At 39.3% G+C, this 24,156-nt stretch overlaps 1 protein-coding gene across 1 annotated transcript; it reads right to left on the bottom strand.

The window, feature by feature from the left end:
* Positions 1-1,663: 1,663 nt before the first annotated feature.
* On the bottom strand, positions 1,664-24,156 carry ift81 (intraflagellar transport 81 homolog). The gene is made up of 18 exons (XM_023268108.3): positions 23,712-24,156; positions 23,471-23,574; positions 21,906-22,086; positions 21,714-21,803; positions 21,445-21,510; positions 21,021-21,131; positions 18,928-19,012; positions 18,225-18,388; positions 18,038-18,133; positions 16,061-16,207; positions 11,869-12,018; positions 10,772-10,900; positions 8,761-8,850; positions 7,511-7,597; positions 6,913-6,984; positions 5,938-6,023; positions 5,641-5,686; positions 1,664-3,455 (listed from the first exon to the last, which is right to left on the bottom strand). Exons 1-18 carry the CDS (start codon positions 23,853-23,855, stop codon positions 3,273-3,275), a joined length of 2,031 nt encoding a protein of 676 aa, XP_023123876.2. The 5' UTR covers positions 23,856-24,156; the 3' UTR covers positions 1,664-3,272.

The raw sequence follows: 24,156 nt of genomic DNA on the forward strand, positions 1-24,156 counted from the left end.
ACGTCAACACACATATAGGCCTGATTTACTCTTCTGTTCCCTTTTGTGTCTTTTGTTTGGGGAAGTAAACCTACACTCCACTGGTTGCAAAAAGTAGTCTGTGAAAAAATGACTGAATTCTTATTTTATTTTTTACCTTTGTCAACTTCTTACTATTGAGTTTATGGTCCCATTTTCGAGTTTCAAGTGTCCCTAAATACAACATATTGTTCATTTATTAAATTCTGGTCCCATTTAGAGTAAAACAGACAATAAAGCAGCATGTATTTTAAAGAAGAGCTACCATTACTTCACTCTTTTCACTTATCTTTTCTGTGGTTTATACAAGATTTATGCTCATGACTTCTCAAAACTTTCTGCACATCCATAACATTTTTGATTAATAATCTGTAAAAGAAAGAGGTGACTTGTTGAAAGAATTGTTGCATCTAGGAGGAAATATTGTATCGTTTTAGAGCATTGCACAGCATAAATGCACATTTATATATACTTTTATATCTAAATTGACAGATATCTCCATACATTGTTGAAGATAGAATAAAAACCACAAGATACAAAGTCTTTTTTTTTCAAATCCAATGAATAAAGCCAGAGTAAATTAGGCTTTTCCTGGCTCAGAATGAAACCGTAGGAGTTATTATACATGATCCATCTATGTACAGCAAAGTCAATGAGTCTGTGCTACCTTATTTGATAGAAATCATATACCTCCCATTTGATAAACAAATATGTCTATCATGTTGAATAAAATAATTTACCATTGGTTTAGCAAATATACACATATATAATTTTTTATTCTCGGTTATGATGATTTTCGTGCAGGTGAGTTTCCTTTGGTGTTGGCTAAAACAAACCTCTTTTGGGGCACCAAAAAATTCCTCTATAAATCTGATTTACCAAGCACATTTGCAAAATAACTGTGTTGAAGGCAATTTGCTGTGAAGTTGTGAGGGCAGGAGGTTAACCCCTCAGCCTTCATAGTGTTCTTTACAGGGTATCACTGTCAGATGTTTTACAGGACTGGCGTGGATCATCTGTTAGCATGTCTTAATAAGGCCGCAAGAAGCACAAGGTGCTCTAACAATATTAACATGACCCTGCCCTGTTGGACATCAAGCTGCCTTTTACAATGCACACTTGATCCGTTTGGCACAAGAGCCACTAACATTGGCTGTCAACAACAGATTAAGTTGCTGTGAGAGGAAAGGTTGGGTCCTGAAACATCTACGAAGACATTTGTTGGAAACAACATGATGCACTCAAAAGAGTCTGTGTGGACTGAAGTGTCACTTGCTAAAAAAGTAATCAAACTTCATTATCAGAGGTCAAATTTGCAAGCCCAAACTGGTTAAAGATTGATTGTATATAATGAATGAAGGCAGAGAAGTTGTACAATTAAATTGCTTCCATCTTTTAAAGTGTTTAATCAAGACTCAACAATCTTTATTGTCATTATGTTTTCACATAGTAAAATTTCAATTGGTGACTCCCAGCAATAGATAAAAACAGAAAAAGGCGCACTATATACATTAAAAATAAAATCCTCAAAAGATAAAAATATGTGAACATATATAATGATAAATAATGGTATACATTGTTCAACCACAACTGTTACTACTCTGGCTCAATGAGAAGTAACAAAGAGGGGAGACCACACGAAATCAAAGGTTTAACAAAATGTTTATTTAAATAATAGAAGGTGAAAAGTGTGGATCAGTATGTGTGCAAGTGTTGTGGTGCATGTGGTGTGTGGATATGTAGATTAATCAAACTAAACTAGAATAAAGAAAGAACAAAAGGGCAGCATGATGGCCAGGGCGCAGGAGCCGAGAGAGCCAGGTGTACTGCATCAGTTTAAAAGGCCCAGGAGGAGAGGAGGAGCCAGGCAGCTCCAGGTAGCCCTGCCCACCCTCAGGAAGGGAGGAGGGAGAGGAGCAGCAGCAGGCACAGCCAAAGGCTGAGACTGTCACACAACATTAAAACCGAGTTAAAGTGAATATAATGTTAGAATGTTCTGCTGGGAAACCTCTGGTCCTGGCTTTCATATGGATGTTGCACTGACACATACCACCCACCTAAACATTATTCCATACAAAACACACCTCCATAGCAGCTCCACTCCCCAACAACAGCACCCTCCCTCAGCAGGTCAATGTGCTCTGTCATACCGCAAAAACTGCTCAGGAACGGGCCGAGGAACATAAGATGCACCATAAGTTCAACACATAGATACCTGACCCCACAACCTACTGGACTCAAAGCATCTGCTGCCAAAATCCCAGTGTCAGACACCCGCAGAGGTCCCACTTCTATGGCTCGACTGGTCAGAGCAGTTTTGATGACACCAGGACGACCTACACAATACTAGGTAAGTAGTTTTAATGTTGTGGCTGATTGTTGTGTGTAAATGCTACATAATATTACACATGACTCCAGTTAACTAAGACTAACATCAACATCAAATCAGTCACTTGATTTCTATAGATTAGCTTTGTTTTGTGTGGTCTATCAGGTATTTACTGTAAGTGTCATTCACAAACTAAATATGTGAATCTTTATCATAGCTGGGAATTTATGGATGTCAATATGTAGTCCTTTCCATTTAAGATCACTAATAGAGTGAAACAGAAGTCAAAACAAACTTAAAATATATTTAATTGGAATATATAGACAATCCAAATATCTAAAAGTAAATGTCTGAAATGTCAAAGGTTATCTTGAATCTATTCAATGATTCAACAAGCAGATGAAGATGATCATTTCATCTGCACTGTCCAAAGCATTGGAGGTCCCAGTGAATTCCAAAATTGGAATTCCAATCCTTTTCCAAGGTCGTGGTTTGAGATACCAAAAATAGTTGACTGCGGCCACATCCCAAAACGCACCACTTTGTACACTGTTATCTTTGGACACTTTGATTGAAAGTGTATTCTTAAAGATGTGTCACAAAGGAGTCTCCCACAGCTAGAGAAAGAGGAAACCCTTGTCCTGTGTCCTTTAAGTAGAGGATTCACAAAGCATCTCAAACTGTGTCATCACCTGAGGTTAGTCTGGTTCTGTACAAGATGAACTACAACTGAGGAACAAAAAAGATGAAGGGGAAAAATAAAACCCATTAACATTGAGAGAAACTCTATACAGTGTCCACAGTTTACACACAATGAAAGATTAGAATTATAAAAAACATTTAGACCTGTTACAAGATTATGTAGAACATTCGGTTTTACTCAGTGTAGTGAATGTGAAGTGGGCGGCCAGCTGTTGATGTGTCCTCACAGCACCAGCCTGTCCTCCCCTCCCTCCTGGATGACCTGTCCAATAGACACCTGGCTCTGAGCCTTTATAAAGCACTGCCTCTTGCACTCCATGAGCTGCTCCAGGTCACACCACATCTTCATCTGCTCCATGTTGGCGCTATGGCTATCCCTCACCATCTTCTGCTCCTCACGTAACTTCTAGAGTCCGCAAAGGAAAAGAGTGATGAGCAAGAAAGAAACCATGTAATCTATCTGTTAAAAATATGATAAAGATCTGACAATCCTTAGGGAGAAACCTAAGTATCATCACAATATATGCCAGTCTGGGACACAGTGATTTTGCTACCAGTACGACAGATAAAGGCCCCAGATTTAGGGAGACAAAAGTGTACAGAATGTAAATTGCATATCATTTCCAAAATCAGATTCTCCTGTCCTTTGAAGACTTTGGAAAAAGTATGGCATTCGTTCAAAAGTATCGTTATGTATTTGCTAGTTAGACACAACATGTCTGAGTTTACTGTCACGTCTGCAGAAAAAACATATTCATGCAGTTTCTAGATGGGTAGAAGGAGGCACAGTGGTGCACTGTTGCCTCACAGCAAGACATCTCTAAGTTCAGACCTGTCGGTCGGCTGGGGTCAAATGTGGAGTTCATATGATCTACCTGAGCTTTACAGAGTCCAAAGATATGCATGGGGGGTTAATTAGTGATTCTACATAACTTGGTGATAGATGACAAGTATAAGCATGCATGGTTGCCTGTTTTTTGGTCTTAGCCCTGTCTGACATAAAAAGACCATTCTACACAGCACTGTCAGTAGTGGAGACACCTCATAATCTTTGCTATAGGGAAAAGAAACGCTCTGCCTTGTTTGTATTTTTTTTAAACCAAAAACTATTATCTTGGGCAGTGCTAAACAACAATGATCCCTCAAAATAGTGATGAAGGGATTGTTGTTGTTGTAGTGGAACATTTAGTTGAACATTTGCATGTTGTAGTAGATCATTTGCATGCAGGGAGGCGAGCACTGTCATTGAAATGGCTAATTCACTAAAAATGTAGCAGGGCTGCCTGACTGTACAATCCAAACCTTAATCGATATTGGCAGTGTGGTAGGTTGCTGCCTGAATGGGCATTTAAAGGGGTTTTGAAAATGGTATCAGATAGTGGAAAGGGAGGAGAAAGAAACAGCCGCAAGAAAAGCCAGTTGCAGTCAGACTAGCACTGTGATGACTGGTGACCTATTCAGGATGTATCCTGCCTCTTGCCCCATGTCAGCTGGGATAGGCTCCAGCCTCCTGTGACCCTCCACAGGATAAAGCAGGTAGAGCTAATGAATTGGCACAATTGGGAGAAACTGGCCAAAGCCTGTTCCCATGATGTTTTCTTTAATTTAGGCCCATTCTTTGATTAATTCGCCTATGCTTTTTAAAATTTTGTTACTTAGAAACGTCTTCTTGTTTGTCTCATCAAAGCAGAATTTACTTAGAAGCTGCCTTGGTATGATTGTTTATTTATGTGTATCTCATTTTTTTGTAATTTAGTGTTGTTGTGTAAAAAAAAAAAAAAAAAAATCTATAAATACCGTGTCTATACTACAGGTACATCTCATATAATTAGAATAAGGTGGAAAAACTTTTTCCATCGCACATTGTTCAAAGAGGAAATTACATGTATTCTAAACTCATTACACATAAACTGAAATATTTCAAGCCTTTATTTCTTTATTTATATCTCCTCCCAAAATCAACCTCAACAGAGATGTCAGTCAGGTATCCCTAAATACTCCCACAGTCCTAAGAAGAGTTCTAATCAGCAAATTCAAAACATCTACGAAGAGTCTTCAGTTTGTCTAGTTGAGAACACACAACAACAATCATGAAGGAGACTGTTGACTTGACAGTTGTCCAGAAGACAATCATTAACACCCTCCACGAGAAGGGTAAGACTCAAAAGTACATTGCTGAAAGGGCTGCTGTTCACAGAGTGCCGTATCAAAGCATATCAATGGAAAGTTAACTGGAAGTAAAAAGTGTGGTAAGAAAAAGTGCACAAGCAAAAGGGATGACTTAAGAGGATGGTCAAGAAAAGCAGATTCAAGAATATGGGGGAGATTGTCTGCAGGGTTTATGAGCTGTTTAAAGCTGTATTAAAGTTACAACAAATAAAGGCTTGACATTTTTATATGAGATGCACCTATATATGATTCTGGTCAATAATTTCTTCTCACTCTTCATAACTGTGGTTATGTATGCTTCCAGTAAATTTCCTTGGCTAACCTGTCTGTCCTCAGACCACGTTCTTGACAGAATAAAGGAATATTTCCAAGTATTGACCCATTGCATCTACTAGGTCAGCACTTGGACACACTCTTCTCACCTTGCCGAGTAACTCCTGTTCTGAAATGTTCTTCATGTACACTTCCCTACAAAGAAGCAAAAGAATATAAGTCACAGCCATTTCTCATGCTGATCTCACCCAGTGTTTTTAAATAAAGGTGTGGTGTATTAGCATATGTTGACTCTACAAGGTGCGGTAATGAGTTTCTGACAACTCTCTCTGTGCTGCATGAAAGAATAAAATGGTAGCAGATTAAGTGATGCTGTCATAACAAGAGCTTCCTGAGGTAAAAAGGGTATTCATCTTGTGAACAGCTGGCTGGCCTGGCAGGCTCACCTGATAGCCTTCTTCCTTTCTTGCGGATCAGAGGACACGTAGGCCTTCATCTCTTCAGCTGCCCGCCGCATTTGCATCTCAATGATCTGGAGAGGACAGAGATGCAGAGATCGAGTTTATTCTCACAGCAGGTGTTTGTAGGGGCAGGTCACTTGCAAAATGCTGCAATATTTTATCCACTACTGCAAGCACCCTGTAGGGAGCAAGTTACTGCTCCAAGTTCAAAGTATAACTTCTAATCTTATCTAATTTGGCTTAAAAACAATGATAATAATGGCTGACTGAGGACTTCTGGACTGTTTTGCCTGTATGTGTCTTTAATATGCATAATAGGTGAAGTCAAGACAGTTATTTGTTGTTTTAATCATTTCTGCGTGTCCCAACAATTTGTTTGTCAATTTTGTTGTCATCTACATCTGTGAACTTTGGGATCAACTAATCAAAGTGGAGTATTCTACTCTCATATTATGTATTGTCACATTTTAAAAGGAAGTGTATCTCTATCTCTACCTCACCTAACATGTATTGACTAACCACCCTTTTTTCTGTCTGTAGATATGACTTTTTGAATGGTCCTTTCTCTGTTGCTTGACTGTGGTCTTTGAATCTGTATTTGGCCAGGATCTGTCTCTGTTGTGTAAAAAGATAATCCTCTCAATTATATTCATGATTTAGGGCCAAATAGCAGTGAAGTTTGTTTTAAGCTTTCACTTGATTCATCCAATGTTCCAGACAAACATCTTTTGCTAATATAATAATTTGGTTTATTCATATTAGTGGTGGGAAGCAGTGTTGGCCTGAGGTTGAACAGTGTTATCTGATCAATAAGTCTCATGACCACCTGGCATAAGGGACTCTTTTGGGGGTTTCAGCTCTTGGGCTTTTAGTGTAAAAGGTGTTCTTTCTTTAATAATAATTAATGGGTAACAGACACTTTTTTCTGTTTTAGGCAGCTATTTTTTATGAAAGACTTGCCTCTGACATTGAGTTGATATAATGGTATCGGTTTTCCTTCTGTGCCGTCTCTTCCCTCAATGCTTTCACCTCCTGTGAGTGAAAAATTAAAAACACCAGATATACATATAAAAATAAAGATGAGTGACAAATCAAAGGAAAAACCAGCATGATGTTTCTTAGTGAGATGATGGGCCACCAGGTACTGCTAGAACAGTACCATTCCCTCATTAGATGCTTCATTGATGGCTGTGGAGAGAACTTTCTCATACATTGTCCTAAAATCTCCAATAGCTGTTCAGATGGGTTGAGATCTAATGACTGTGAAGGCTACAGCTCACAATTCACACCATTTTCAGATGAATCAAATCAGTCAGTGACCCCTGGTGCCATATGGATAAAAGCAAGATCATCCAGGAAGAGACCATGGATGGAAATGTTTCATCATAGGATAAAGGTGATCACACAGAACTGCTTTGTAATTGATTTACAGTGACCTTTTGCTCTAATTAGACAAAAAAAAAAAAAACATGCAAGAAAGTTCAGCATAACTGCACCATCACATCCCCCCACCGGGATGTTTGTCCACATTCAAACTAATGTAGCATAATTACTGTACCTGCTCCAGTTTAGATCTGTTGCTCTCCAAACCAGCAGCACAACTTTCATATTGTGCCTTCTTTTCCTCATACTCTTGGCTTAGCTCCTGGTATGATGAAAAAATACACAGAACAAAGACACAAATCCATTACTGTACACTATGCAGCATGAGAATGGAGACAAACACAGAGAATACAAGATTTCCAACGCTTGTCACACTTACAGCACCATTTCATGTCAACATAAGGTCACAGCTGGCGTTTAAGCAGTTTAACTTCCAACAGGCTCTTACAACGTCTATTTATGTCTTCCTGTTACAGATCTTCATTAGCAGACATTACACAGTAAGATGGAAGAGCGATTCTGGGAACACGTGTAGGAAAATTTAATCCTCCGCCCTAGCTCAGCGATGTGGGGGAGCTTTCCCATCGTGCATTTCATTTATGGACTATGAAAATTATCCTTAATGGACCTTGTCCATGATAACACATAATACAAGTTAAGTCCTAGTTGAAAGCATGAAACATTTGTTTTTAAATTTAAGACAGATACAGAATTGACTCCATTCATTACTTGTATTCTTCAGCAATATCTCTGTAAGACTGTTTATTTTGTAAAATATTTTGTAAAATAAACAGACAGAAAAATAGACAAAGTAGAGTCCCAGCTACTTTCAGGGGGGAACTTACAGATGTGTTTAAATAACACATCACTAAGTATTGATTATTATATTACAGATTTCAGATTCATGGCTTTGCAATGCAGTTTTCAAGTTCCAGTATAACTGTACTTTCAGGGGGAAATGTTGCATGAACAAAACAACAAACTCGAATAAACAGTTGCGTACCGAGCTATGTATGAATGGACTTTACTTCCAAGACACACAAAATTTGATTTAACATAATCAATTGTCTGCGTGCGAAGGTGCATTTTTGTTGATGTGATGTCTAAATGAGTGTAAAGGGTAACTACATTTATGTTGCCAAATATTCTGTATTGAGACATTACTTGGTAAGCTATGCGCGTATGAACATGTATAGATGTGCATAGGTATAGATTTGTATATACATAAGTATTGTATTGCTTAAAACTTTGACTATGGAAAATACCAGGTTGGTTTTGCATTTAACTTGGTGCAGATTTTGATGAGAGAAACATAGTAGCAAGCTGGCAAATGCTTTTGGATCAAATAAGAACATAAATAATTACAACTGATACTGCATGAGGATTATTTCAAGTTATAGGTATTAGAATTTGGTCGATGCTCACCTGACACCGCTGTCTCAGCGACCTCAGTTCTTTTATAATTGGTGCTAGAGCTGACTTCTTCTCTACAATCATTGAGTTTAACTTCTTCACCTGTGAACCAAGCCAACAGCACACATTATATCAAAGCTGAAAGAAATGAAATCTTACAGTAATCACGATGGAAACTGACAGAAAACGATATTTAAAACTGAAAACTGTAACTTCATATACAATCTGAGTCTTCAGAGGAAACAGCAGGTAATGTGGCAGTGACTAATAGTTTATTGAGATGATGAAGTAAGGCAGCATTATCAACCAGACAGGTGCAAGCTGACAAATCTGATGAACAATCCTCAGCAGAGCATAATGAACGGCAACAGCCAGGGCAAATAAAACATCAGTGAGTATAGATTAAGATAAGATAAGATAAGTCCTTTATTTCTCCCCATGCCAGGGGAAATTCACATTGTTACAGAAGCTTATGTAGCAATAGACGTAGTAATAGGAATAAATAATAGAACAGTAGTAATAATATTTACATTATGTACAGGGAGGAGAAATGAGGATGAAATAGTACAGTATTGACACACTGTAAACAACACAATATAAAGTGCCTTAAAAAAATAAGTTTAAAAAGTGCAAAGATGTAGCAGTGCAAGAATGTCTGTGCAAATTTTATGGTTTGGGGTGATATGATATGAGTCCACTTTATGTTAACATCAGCCAGTGATGCTGATGTTGTAAAGTCTTATAGCAGATGGGATGAAGGACCTGTGATAGCGCTCCTTCTTGCAGGGTGGATGTCTCAGTCTGCTGCTGAAGGAGATGCTTCAGCATAATATGTAACAGATTGCAGCATTATGACTTTGCAATGCAATTTTCAAGTTCCAGTATAACCGTGTACTTTCAGGTTTGATCCAGGAATGCTTGAACCCATCATTAAGACACTTTGCCAAATGTCCTGCCAAAATGATCAATAAAGTCACTGCAGCTTAGAACATGCCTGAATCAACTGTTTGATTTTGGGTCTTTGGGTCTTGAAGAAAAGCAGTATAGGGTGATAATAAGGTCTAAGCCGTGAGCTAAATTGTGGTTGAATAGGTTCTGGTCATGGTCTAATAGTCTTTTTGCTCCAAACAGGTTCCAAATTGATGAAATGACCCACAAGTAAGTGGCAGGATGTCACTTTTTGACTATTCAGCCACAGCCTTAGACTTTTTTTTTTTTTTTTTTTTTTTTTTACAGCTGCAGAAGCTGCATTCCACATAGGAGAGATCCTGTTTTTGTGCATGCTGGTTCACTGACATGACTCACTGGGACACCTAATGGAATAAAGCCATGATTAATTCCACCTTTATTTCCCTACTGTGACAAGTCAAATGTGTGCAGTGAAAAAGGTTTGACAGCATGCCATCACACACGATACCAGAGCCCCAACGCTGAAGAAGCTAAATGGAATTCACTCATCTACTCATGTAATACCAGTGTTTTTGCTGATGTGGCATATCCAAGTGTCCCCTGTGAACAACCCTACAACAGTGATAACACTGTAAGTCCCACTAGCTGAGTGAAGACGATGCCAATCAAACAGAGGCCTACACAGTTATTAAGGACAGGTCTATGTAGTCAAACTTAGTGAAAGTACAGGTACGCTGGCAGTACAGATGGACCACAACTGTATAGGGGCTTTTAGACTTGGACACCTAGACACCACATCTTAGAACTATATTAATTAAAATCTAATTTACAATTGCCATTCCGTTAGTGTTTTACTGGCTAATCATTTACAACTGTTAAATCTATTTCTGTAAAAATGTTTTCTTCAAAAAGACAAAGTCTAATCTGTGATCATGTAGTCATCATCAAATTCTCTGTGTTGCTGTGATTCTTTCACACTAAACTGCAGACTGATTTATTAGAAACTATTCATTTTACAGTAACTGCACTGCCAATAAAGTCAACCTAATGGCTCTTTAGGGGAAAAACAACATTTGTTTTTGTTTGAATTCACCAAGTCCCTCTACATGCTCACCATTTCAGACATGTCATCCAGAGTACGGCCTTTCTTTTCGTCCAGCTCACTCTTCATGGCCGACACCCTCTCCAGTTCCTCCTGAGTGTTACTGTAGCCAGAGATGCCTTTCTCAGCTTCCATAGTTTGCTTTAAAAGCACAACACAAAGGGTCACAGTATTTTCAAAACTGTCCTCACAAAAATAAGCACTTAATACCATTCCCAGTACCCTTGTGCACATGCAATAAATCATTACACAGACAACCCAGATGTACATGACAACGAACAACCAGTCATAACTGAAGTATCTCCCCAGAGTAATATTTTGCTCCGCATGTTGTTGAGTATAAAAACTCTTTAAAAGGCGAATGCAAAGGCTGCAAATTTTACAATATAGGTGAAATTTTGGGGAGAACAGCAAATTTCACTTGTAACATGAATAGACAAACTGCTATTTGACACTGTCCTAAAGAAAAGCTCTGGAATGCAAGAAAAACTATGCAGCTTGAAAAATCTGGCTCATATATGCAAGAAGAGGACGTATTGCCAGGTAGACGTGCTCAGAAAGAAACCTTCCAATGAGTTAACGTGGGATGCAGACAGAGGAAGAGCAGCAGATGCAGATATCAGAAATAGCAGCTCAGCCTGCGTCAGACAGCCTATCAACAAGTCAGGTGCTGGGACCACACAGAGGTGTGAAGCCATTTCCAGGAAGCTTCTACCACTTCACTGTTAACACAAACTGCGTGAAAGGGGAGATCAAGTGAAAACAGCACATTTGGAAGGGTAATATGAGTTCAGGGAGAGGGGTGGAGTGGATATAGCTTAAATACTTCAGGGCAAAGAGGGCAGTCACAGCAGTTGGTGTTCCAGGTAGGAACATGGCAACATTAAAATGGTGACTATTGAGGGTTTCTTCAACAACACTACTAGAGGTCTTCTATAGCTAATTAAATTTCACTTGTCAAGCAAAAAATGGCAAGCTGATGTGGTATTCAAAAGCCAACTGGCAAGGACTTCAGAAAGGAAAAATGCAAGAGAAAAGTCTAGCATTGCTCACCCTAGAGACGTATACGAATTCAGTTTGAAAATTATAAAAACAGGAATTAGAGTTACCAGTTTCTGTTGCACAGTCTCATGTCTTTGCTTGAGAATCTCCTCAGTCCGCTGCAGGACTCCATATTCTGCTTTCAACTCAGCAATTTCCTGACGTTTCTTCTTGTATACTGTTCCCTTGCCTCGCAGTTTCACCAGCAAACGTTTTAGCTTTGAAGGACAAAGAAACAGAATTTGACATTATGCTCAAATTAAAAGAGCAACTGACTAATTTTAAGACAATTTGTTATATATGAAAAACTGGCATAACTGTTTATTTCACTCATGATGTGTCTTCTAGCACATAAAAAACACCACATATGTTAACCAAGGAAAAAAAATGGATTTTTACAAGAGGGGGTCTTTAACAGTTTTGGGGCAAGTTGTAGTTGCAAGCATTTATGACCTGTTGGATTCATACACATGTGGCTGTTTACACAACCAGCTACCAGTTGTTGAGCAACATCATCATTTAATGGGAGTCACGTGACCATTTAATAAATCTAAGTCCATTAATCATACTCCATTTATCTCTGGTACAGTCTCTACCAACACCTAAGAGATATTTCTGACTTTCTCACGGAAGTCAATAAATGCTCAGTTATGTTTGCTGGCTGGTTGATAACTTTGTCTAACATTTTGTGAAGTAAAGGTAGTGTGCAGTTGGATTTTAGAGGTTTTCTGGCTAAAAACTGCAGCTTAAAGTGAGTGATGACACAGAAACAAGAAGTTGAAAGACAAACACTCTGTATAGTTGAAGGGATCTGTGTGTAGCTTTAACATTACAAGCAACCAATTTCACATATATGTAGTTATTAGATGCTTTTTGAATATAAATATATTGATTATAGCAGCTTCAAAACAAAAACAGCAGTTTACTCCAACAGTAGTAGTCATTTTAAGTGCTATGAGAAAGAAACTATAAAAGCTTGTTTGGAAAATGCAATGCAAGAGGCTAAATTCAGTTTCTATTTGACAGCACGGTGTCCAACACAGCTGAGATACTCTGAAAGGCCAAAAGAGAAGACAATGGGGAGAGCCAGGGGAGGGAAGGGATTAGAGAACATCAGTAGCTGCAGTCATGCCATGATCTGAAACCGTCACTCGATCCTTTCAGATTCACAGCCAGCTATGTACAGCAAACAGCTTCATCTGACAGAACAACTGCTTTAAGTGGATGTTCAGTCACTCCCCACCCTAACTGTCTGCTGGGACATATTCAAACTCCTCCACAATGAAGAGCAGCTATAAATGAACATGGACACGGGAGAACAGCCCCAGAAATCACAGAATGTGCTTCATGTCCTTTGGGGATCCATGAAGCCTGATGTGTATTGGTGTGGGTGGGTGTGTGGGTGTGTGGCTGGGTGGGTGGGTGTGTGTGTGATTGTGCTTATACATTGATTCTTTGTGTATTTTAGGACACCAAGGGCAGACGAGGCTGAGAGAGGAATTAGCACAGCAGAATCATACTGCATAGCGTTCCCGACACTGTCCCCAAAACAACTGCTGTTAAACTGGACAGCAGATTAGTCGAAACACGTCTCAGACATGCAGAGTATTCACAAGAAACATGGCTGGTGCAGAAGATGTTCCAAGTAACTACATGTGAGACAAACAGTAGGAAAGTACAAATCAAATTTAGCTAATTACATTTCAGCTCTAAGCATTATATCAAGAAAAAATTCTTGTTATTTAGCTTTGTTACTGAATTAAGACTAAATTTAACCAGTGTGATGAGTCTGGCTGATAAAAAGGTCTCATGTTACTGGCCAACCAGTGACGAGCAGATGCAGTCATCCCACTCAGAGAGACCCTGCAGTTGGTGGGTGGCATGTGATGAAACATAATCGTCCGAATGGAAAATACCTCTGATAAAGTGATCATCTCCACCGTGGCTGAAGGCCTGAAACTATGGAGCAGTCTGATAAGCTATGTTTGACAAAACATTTTCCATTAACTTCATTCATGTATCTGCTCAAGAGTCTCTTTGTCTCTACAAACAACTCCCTCTCATAATATTAGCGAGCCTTAAAGATATGTCAGTCAAATTAATTGTAATATACAGGCAAAACTGATGTAAAACATGGATACTGGCTGAAATACATGTGAGCTTCTGTGGTATCACGAGCACTTAAAAAACTAAACCACATTTTCCATAGCATCTGATATAATTTCCTCTTGTCACTAAGGTTTTGCTACATCTCCTCGGCTGCATGGCTCAAATGATTTTCTCTTCCTGAAGAGAATAAACATGTTCGTTTCCACTGATGTTACACATCATTTGGCCGAAACGATGAATATATTTGTTTTGTTTCTGCTGTAAAAATCAGGTTCTTTCAGTTTTGTGTTTGGCATAACCCAGATCTGGAGTGTAAAATGGAAGAGAAAAGGTTATACTTATTCTTTGTATATTGGTTTAAGTCGCTTAAAGTAATCACCTTAATGTCTCAGAGTATTTTTCCAATAATATAGTGATAGTAAAATGCTACATTTAGAACGTCTGTGATAGAGATTCACATGTTTCCAACACAGGAAGGTCAGTGGTGAGGGTCAGCATCAGAACAGAACCACTGGAACAAAAAGCACATGCACCTTCCATGGTGATTGGCTTCAGCCTCAAAGGACACAGGGGAGAGCAGGAAGATAGCTGTGTGACTCTTTGGCCTCAGCAGAAATCCCATCTCCCACCTCACAGATAATAAACATGCGTCAAGCACCAGGCTATAAAAATTCTCGTCCACACAGTTCATACGGTCACAGCACAGCCCCCATTCATCAGCATCTCTTTGCTAATACAGAACTGTTTATAGTCAGCCCTGTAACTTCAAGCTTACTGTATGCGTAGGCTGAAGGAGAAATGACTGCTCAGAGCCATCATGAGCAACATTATGTTTCAGTTTTTTCTCCCTGTTGAGCTCACTTCTACTCTTCAAAGTGATAGCTTAGAGAAGAAGATGTGTCTGAAAGGGGTGGGGGGTCGGAGGGAGTAAATCCTTGTCACAAGATATAAATAAAGACAAAAGTTTACATGCTCCAAGTCTGTTTAATATGTCCAGCTGACTTGAGTTAGGAGATTGATTACACTAAAGATTAGAGAAAAGGCCAACTTTCAGGAAGTTTGTCCAGTACAGTTCCTTGTTCTGGATATTCTCTCTTTTGTGTTCTATTTATGGCTCTGCATGGGAATGTGGGGAAGAGTAGGGAAAAGGGATAAGTTACATTAGACAGTGAGCCCGTCTGTGTTTGGATAAGAACAGAAATAGCCACTTGTGTTTTGTGCGGTTTGCAAATCTTAAAGTGCGTACTTAGATAAAGCTGGAATTTCTGCAAGGTGATGTTCGCTGTTTGCTTGAACACAAAGGAGAGAATCATGTCGAAAATGTCTTTGTCTGTTCAAGCTGCTAGCAGCAATTTTTTCTATGTCTGAATTGACTAAGATCACCCCAGCTTCAAAGAAAATCAGAGATGGCTGATAGAGAGATACACAATGGTTTCACTATCATTATCAGTATCAGTATCAGCCAATTAAAACTAAGGAGATATTTGGCATCGGTCAAAAACGTCAGTTTTGTTTGAAAATGTAATATGGTATTTTTTACATGCAAGCTGATGTCGTTTTCTTATTTTTTCCAGTGAAGTTGTACATTTAGAAAGCATTGTATTTTATGTCTGCACAGGCCAGTGAACCATCATAATGAGAGTAAGTATAAAATATGTTAATTCCACTACAGGACACCTGCAATTAGGTGGAAACATTTGGGTATATATCAGCATCAGCAATCGGCCAAAATGAGTTGGAAAACAATAACATACCATATGTTTATACAAATCCAATATTGTGCATCCCAACTGATATTTAGGGACCACCTTACTTTGGACTCTGAGACCATAAGCTGAACAGTTCATCAATTTCAAATCGTGATATGAAACAATGAAATTTCAAACTGCAAGTCTGTAGTTCAGGATATACATTGTACAGCATGTCTGACTAGGGTTTCAACTGTGATCTCAATGGTTTTAGAGATTCCTGCCATGCTCCTTGTGTGACAGCCCCACTTTGATGGTACTGCTGCATCACATGTTTCAAATCAGCTACATGGTGAATATTGAACTAAAGCTTCACTTTAGAAAGTCTGTGTTGAAAATCAAATTGCAATTAGATGGTCCCCACATCTTTCAGCCAGAGTGAGCAACAACACCAATAGTGTACCTCATCACCACGGATGACCTCCTCCCCATCTGAGCCTTGTGCCTGGCTGCTCCGCTGCCTCAGCTCCCTCTCTGCTGCAGCCAGCTCCTCCCTCGCTTCCTGGAGCTCCTCCGCCTTTGACTCTTTCCTGCGAATGATGATGGAGGCCTAGAAGAGTCATGTTACATTAGATTTACAAACATGCGGCCTGACTTTTAACCTATAATGTGAGATTGAATCCAAGTGAGCAGTGAGGTTAGTAATAGGGCAGGAATTGGGTTTTAAATATCAGCCAATCACAGAGCTTTGCATTAGAATTTATTTGGTACCTTATAACTGGAACTACTCAGAAGTTTAAGCTTTACTGTGTAAAATGATATGTGGTTTGTGACATCGTATCTACTTTAGACATTGGACATGAACACATACAGAGACAACAGACTTCTCAGGAGATATCTTGTGCTCTTGTCCTGTCTCATTGATAGCAGCCTTCTCCACTGGTTTCCTGTTTGTTGCAGAATTGATTTTAAGATTTTACTCATCAGTTTGAAAGCATGTCTGGGTCTGGCTCCAAGCTACATAGCAGAAATGTTTGCACCACAGGGTCAGCTTGCAGCCTGAGGCCTAGCCCTTCTGGCTCTTCCCGAGTTGAGGCTTAAATCTAAAGGTGACCATCAGGGCCACTCAGCTTTGGATCAACCTGCCACAAAAGATCAGGCTCCCAAAAACAGTGACTTCATTTAAATTGCCTCTTAAAACCAATTTATTTTTAGACTTACTCTGAAGTGATCATCTTTCAATTGCTTGTTGCAGTTCTTAATGCTTTATCACATATAGCAATTATTATTATTTAGTAATTACCTGAATAACCTTTTAAAATGATTTTAAAAAGGGCTTGAAATGAATTTCCACTGATGAAGACGGTGTAGATATTTTCAAAACATAATAAGATTATTCAACTTTTTTAATGGAAAAATGTTGTATATATTAAAACATGTCTCAAGGCAGGGTACAAACTACAAGGCTCCTCTTAATTAGGTGTTAGCTCCCAAGATTAGTCAAGTTTTAGGAGTCTCTAAAATATTGTCATGGATTGTGTATAAAATTAGGCTATGTCTGATGTATCATTCACTTCGACTATGCTCAAATACTGTAAAACTGCATCTGCGCCACACAAGGCCAAGGTGTAATATAGAAGTCATCTGGCCATACATGTTCAACCCAGAAAATTATTCTGAAGAAAGATACTGATATAAAAGCTCCACTGTGCAAGCTGATGGGATTGCTTATTTCGTTCATGACATGTCTTCTAGCATGAAAAAACATAACGTGGACAAGGTAAAAAATAAAAACTAATTTTCAGCAAAGGGATTTTTTCATAGAGATATTGGCATGCATGCTGTTCTTGCCATCGCCATCAAAGCATGGTGGCACAGTTTCATAAACTTCACTCACTTTAACTCAAACGTGAGGTAAATAAAACAAATTTTCTTAATTCCAACTGCTGTAAAAGAAAACACACTTTACCACTCTGTGTGCACGCTGGATCACCATCATTCATTATTCAATGAATTACTCACCATTCTCGACTCGCATTGACTACCATTATCCACCATTATTTACAATAATTAGCAACCGGAGTCAGAGGTGTGTTCTACCAAATGTTAGCACTGATTTGAATAATGACAACTAGAAACTAAATGAAGTGTTTCACAAATGTTGTATCTGTTGTTTAGGACAACAAAAAAAGTGCAAATAAGTCAGCTCTGTTGAAAGCCATGGTGTAGCTTACACACACTGTCTAGAGCAGATATTTAAATCAGCTCTACAGCAAGAGGTAAAAATAAAGGGGAGAGAATGAAGAAAAACTATCAAAACCCACAAGAAAACTCCACAGGGCACTTTTTATATCATAGCCAGCACCCACAAGCCTAATTCATGAAAGACACAACAGACAAAAAGATGAAAGACATCAAAGTAATTCAATGAGGTCAGCACCTGTTGCCTGTACAGAGTCAGGTTGTCATCCATGGGGTCATTTCTCATCATTCTCTTCTCAATCAGATGGTTTATCTGAGAATCAGCCTCTTTAATCTGTGAGAGGTTAGATTAAAGAACATTCAGAGATTACCACATCAGAATCTTGCATTGTGTGAAGGTGTACAAACCATATCCTGGTCCTGACCTTGTCCTCCAGCTCCTGGAGATCAGCCTGGCCCATCGCAGGCTCCAGTGCCACTTTCTGCAGGTAATGCACTGTACGCCTCATGCCCTCCAGCTCTTTGGGGAGTTTCTCGGAGACCATGTAGGAGTTGACTTTAATCTCTTCTTCAAGTCTCTTCATTAAGCCTGACAGAGACAGAGCGTTTCGTTAAGCACTTTGAGCCTAATGTGTTTGAAACCCTCTCAGGCATTCAGTGGCTCTGATTACTTGGGTTAAGCAAAAAACCACAAACCTATGCAAAGCTACTGGAAATACCGAAGAACATATATACAGTTTTTCAAAATGTTAGAATTGAAAGACAAGTACTTATGCATAACCCTAACCTCAATTTGAATTCCACATTTTTTGGACTCACATACAGCAACTGTGATAAGTGGCATTAATTGTGCAGCTCCACCTCCGTCTGCATAGCACAGGTCATTTTAGAAACTGCAAATGTGTAAATCTTGCTTTTGCCTGAGGAGGCCAATACCAGACGAAAACAAAATGAGACAATTTCAACATCAGATATAGCTCTATAATAGCACTTCAAAGATCAGTATAATTAGAGGGTCTCAACAGATGAAAGCCTATTAGCTGTTAGACCCCCTCACACTCTGCTGTGCCCTTGAATGTCCCATCCAGCTGTGTGAGGCAGAGGCAGCAGCAGGACAGGAGTACTCACTCTCTGGATTGGCATCTGTTGCTGCCTGTCGCATATCCTTCAACTGCTGCTGTGATCTCAGCAATCTCTGCTCTGCCTGGAACAGCTGAAAACACAAAAACAATTACTTAGACAGGCAATGGGGGAAATTAACAATACTTAACACAAGGGCCACACCTAACAACTGTTTTCACACTGATTCATCTTCTTGTTTTCCAGACTAAAACTCTGTTGTCTCAGTTAATACAATTTCAGGAACAACAATGAACAGTGTCCATCAAGTGTTTGCAGAGCCCAAGAGGACATCTTAAAATGACTCTTTTTGTTCTAAAGCATTCAGCTTGCTAGTTTGCAAAGCACTGGAAATTTCTCTTTTTTTGTGATTATGTCAAACAAGATATGAGAACTGAAAGAAATTGAAAGGCAGGTTGAGGTGTTGAAAAGGCATTTGAGCCTAAGGGTAAGTGTATTAACTGAGAAAAAAATGGTTACAACCCCTGAAATATTCCATGTTACTTTTTCATCTCAGTACTCAAAAGCAGACAGTATATTGTTAAACTGGACTATAGTGTCTTAGTAAAATATACCATTTAGCCATCCACTATTCTTGTTTGATCCTGTAGGTGGCTGCAGGTGCCTGGAGAATATTTCAGCTGGCATTGGGTGAGAGTTGGGCTAAACCAGTGTTTCTCAAATAGTGGGGCGCGCCCCCCTAGAGGGGCGCAGAGGGATGTCAGGGGGGGCGCGGGCGACCGGGAGGAAAAGGTCCTTCAACACGGAACTAATTAGCTGAACTATTGGTGTAACGTCGGCCTGTTTTTCGCGGCGTACAACAATACTGAAATTGTGCTGGCCCATAGACTGTATATGCCATAGATATAAAAAAATATTAATAATAATGATCTTGTATATATATCTATGGTATATGCACTGGCCGTTCAGACTCTGAAGTACAGACTCCCGAGAACGGGAGAACGCATCGTTAATGTGCAGTCGGAACACCAGCGTACTCGATCACGTCACGTACTCGGCTCATCTCCTCCGATTATTTTTTTACCAGCAATGTCAAACATACGGCCTGTGGGCCAAAACCAGCCCACCAGACGGTCCATTTCGGCCCGCAGGATGACTTTACAAATGATAAAAATTACAACAACATTAACTGTAAATTGTAAATTTGTAAAGCTGTAAATTTAAAATAATTTCTAGAACTTGACAAGTTGTTCTGATCATGAAGTAAAATACTAGATTGTTCAGTTGCAGATACCTGTGACTGAATGTTTTGTGTTTTTGTAGATAAGCTGTTATCTGGCAGTTACAATGCATGTGTAAATGATGAACTGAGGCATAATAGGCTACTGTTGAAATTGAACTTGTTTTCCTTAAGAAATTTCAGGTTCATAATATTTTGTAAAAAGATAGTTCATTAAATGTGAACATTTTCAGAATGTACTTTTTTTGAACTAAAACAAAGGGGAACAGTTGGAGTTGTGGCTATTTATAGGTTATTATGCTGTGATTTTACTGGTGGGGCCCACTGGAGATCAGATTGGGTTTATGTGGTCCCTGGACTAAAATGAGTTTGACACCCCTGATCTTTACTGTGAAAAACAACAAAATGGAATCAGATAAAATAACACAGCCCTGCATATTCATGTTTTCACAGTTTATATATATATATGTGTGTGTGTGTGTGTGTGTGTGTGTGTGTGTGTGTGTGTGTGTGTGTGTGTGTGTGTGTGTGTGTGTGTGTGTGTGTGTGTGTGTGTGTGTGTGTAACAAAGTTATTGGGGGGGCACGAAAGTTTTTTGTCCTCCGAAGGGGGGCCTGACAGAAAAAATTTCAGAACCACTGGGCTAAACCCTGGACAGGCTGCCATCACAGGACAAACACAAAGAGACAGACAGCCACACTCACAGTCACACCTATGGCCAGTTTTGAATCATGCATGTCTTTGGTCAATGGCAGATTTGTGTCAGGAAGCCGCATTGGGCTTCGTCATGAACAGGGAGACAATGCGAAAACCACAAAGGCCACAACCAGCCACCAGGTTTGAATCCAGAACCTATTTTGCTGCGATGCTACAAAAACACTAAGAAACCGCAACTATTTACCTGATTCTTCTGTTCCTGCTTCTGGTGAGTCAGTGACTCTTCTCTCTCCTTCTCCACTCGCAGCTGCCTGGCCTGCTCGAGCATCCTCTGGTGGTTGGACACTGACTCCACCTAGTGGAACAATAAGTTAACATGATGATAATTATGTCTGATGGCAGGCTATCATATGGTCAGCAGAAATAACTGTGCACCTCTGTCAGAGTCAGGTTTCACCTTTTGGCAGGGCCTGTAAGTAAGACCCATTAAATCAACACCTCATTACTTTTCAGCCTTGCTAAGAGAGCCTTGCAGGCTGTCAGATTCCTGTCAGGTCCATTAGAGAAGCTGATAGTATGTCTAGGGTCATGTTTTCATTCCTGAGTGAATCCTAAAGCCTTCGAAGCCTTACAGGAGCGATGAAGCCTCCCGGAGCAGTCTGCCTTACCCTCTTCTTCAGCCGCTCCACACGTTTGATTAGTTGGTCTTTCTCTTCCTCCATGGCACTAATGTCCTATAATTGCCGAAAAGAGGGATCACTTCAGTGCATTATATCAACTAAGTTTAAGAAGATGTCTTAATATGTTGTTGAAACATTAGCTGTTGTTGAAACAGTTATATTCATGCCAGTAGTTGATCACTTTATACTGAGCAAAACTTAGCATGAATAACTCTTTACAACAACTGACTGTAAAGAGTTATTGTCTATTTACTTACCCTTCTGATTTCAGCGGTGGAAAAGCCTGAAGTTCTCAGCTGCTCACACTCCTTATGATATCTCTTAAATCCTTCCACCAGCTCTTCATACTGTTAACACACAACTTTATTTACTTCTGCCTTTTAGGTAATTAGCAGTTCCAAAAACTAAAAAAATTACTTGGTGAATGTATCTTTAATATACTGACAAACCTGGTGATAGGTGTCATTGATGACATCATCCTGCAGAAACTCTGCTGGCACCTCAAGCTTAACCAGAAAACGAGCCAGGTATGCCCTCTTCTTCAGCTCAGGGACTCTCTGCAGCAGCCAGTGAAGTATTGGGTGAATCACAGGCTTGTTGCCAGTTACCAGACCCTGTCTGAAGCTGCTCCTGCAAGAGGTAAGAAAAAGGAGAGCATATGGAAACTACAGAAGACATATGGCTAAACATGCAGACAACCCCTCACACATACTCTAAATTATGGATATGAAGGGAATTCTCCTGAAAAAGTTTCTTCATTACACCAAAGGCTAAATGTAAGCAGTTAAACCAGTGTCAGAAATGTCAAAGTGAGTGTGGATCATTTGATTTAGATTAATCATATTCATTCATCCATTTTCTCTATCCACTTTATTCCATGTAGGTTTGTGGAGGGCTGGAGGCTATCCCAGCTGACATAAAGCAAAAGGCAGGTTACACCATGAAAAGGTACCAGTTCAACACAGGGCTAATACAGAGAGACAAAAACAAGCATGCATGCTCACACTCGCACCTACGGTCAATTTACAATCATCAGTTAACCTAACATGCATGTCTTTGGACTGTGGAAGAAAGCCGGAGCAACCAGAGGGAACCATGCAGACATCAAAAAAATGCCCCGAGCCTGGAATTTGAAACCAGGACCTTCTAGCGGTGCGGCACCAGCACAGTTTTTTATAATGTCTTTTGGAAATGTCAGAAAGTGCAATGATTTTATCAGTTATCAAGGGAAAATCCACAGCACCAATATAATTAAAACTAGAATTAAAATAGCAATTCAAAGTCTTTCCATTTTTGCTTAATAGCAATTTAGTTTAAAAAAAAAAAAACAAAAAAAACAGCTGAACAAACAGAACATAAACTTAAATACGACATCTTTGACTTCCAGTTGTCAACCTACCGCTCACCCACCAGTGCTATGTTTTACACATGTGGCTGACACTGGATGAGCCAGTTGAGATGCGTTGTTTTGACTTGGCCTGAAAGCTACATGGGTTTTGAGAAATTAGATACTAAGTGTTGCAACAAAGACTGAGATCCCTTAGAGTTGCAAGTTATATTATATTATATATGTCATTTAACTAAAGAAAGTGTAAATGACAGATATTATGTTGAAATGCTGGTATGCTGCATGTTTGAAAAAAATATATTGTAAAAGAGTATAGACCCACCAACTAAGGACCAATGACATTTGTTAAAGAAATCTTTTCACTGACAGCACTCACACACATATTAAGACTCAAAAGCACAACTAGTTGAAAAACAGAATAAATGGACAATATAACAAAACTGAAATTGGTGAGAACAAAACTGTGAAAAAAAAAATCAACAGCGCTCTATAAATCATGGAGGTGAATATATCCCTCTCCATGCTGAGGACACCATTTTGTGTTATGGATCATAAATAAAGATTTAAGTCAAAACAGAAGACGGTGCAAACATATTTCAAGACTACACTTAAGTATTTCTCTGAAATAAATTGGGGAGTTTGAACTGAAACTGGCTGCAGACTTACACATCAGAGAGGTTGCCAGGAGGTTTGTATTTCAGCATCCCCAGCAGAGCACACATCCTCTTCACAGTCTGCTCAGGCATTTCTTCACGGATGTCTAAAGCTTGCTAAAAACAAGAACAAGAGAGAATAGTTACCTATCACAGATTAATGAAGGACCAACACCGTAGTCACACAATACACATTATCACTGCTCGCACTGACACAAGTGTATAAACTGAGGTTGCTGAAACGTGTCCCTCACCTTTGGGTCTATTTCAGCCAGAACATCATTTAAAATCTGTAGCAGTTGCATCGGTTCCAGGGTGTCAAACGTGATGAGGTTAAAGCTCTTCTTGAATGGCTCCTTGTTAAGTTGTTCGACAATGAATTTCAGCTGTTCGCTCATCTTGGAAACTGTTTATTTTGTTTGTTGTTTGTAATGGCTCTTCGTGCTCCTTCTTGCTGGATTAGCAAGCTAACGCTAGCATAAATAAACTTTCTGTCGTCGAAGAAGTTAGCTTTGCTTACAAACCCGTTAAAAATCCAAATGCTTGTTCCTTTCTCGCTAGAACGACTATTCACAAACGATAAAGATAGATTTCAAAAATCCGAGACAGTCTGTCTCTTTGAATCATTAACTAGCTAGTTAGCTAGCAGATAGAAAGGGAGCGGTTGTTGTCAGCGGACCCATGGAAACCGTGAGAGCG

Source organism: Amphiprion ocellaris, chromosome 6 (genome assembly GCF_022539595.1).
Source record: "Amphiprion ocellaris isolate individual 3 ecotype Okinawa chromosome 6, ASM2253959v1, whole genome shotgun sequence".
Classification (NCBI taxonomy): domain Eukaryota; kingdom Metazoa; phylum Chordata; class Actinopteri; family Pomacentridae; genus Amphiprion; species Amphiprion ocellaris.

What these genes read in the sequence shown, in the direction of transcription:
- ift81 (XM_023268108.3), bottom strand. Translation starts at nt 23,855, where the DNA reads ATGAGCGAACAGCTGAAATTCATTGTCGAACAACTTAACAAGGAGCCA. An exon ending in TGACTCTGTACAGGCAACAG is followed by an intron (nt 16,208 to 18,037) that starts GTGCTGACCTCA and finishes TGACTCTTCTAG; the next exon opens with GCCTCCATCATCATTCGCAG. An exon ending in CGCTGAGACAGCGGTGTCAG is followed by an intron (nt 7,598 to 8,760) that starts GTGAGCATCGAC and finishes TCATCATACCAG; the next exon opens with GAGCTAAGCCAAGAGTATGA.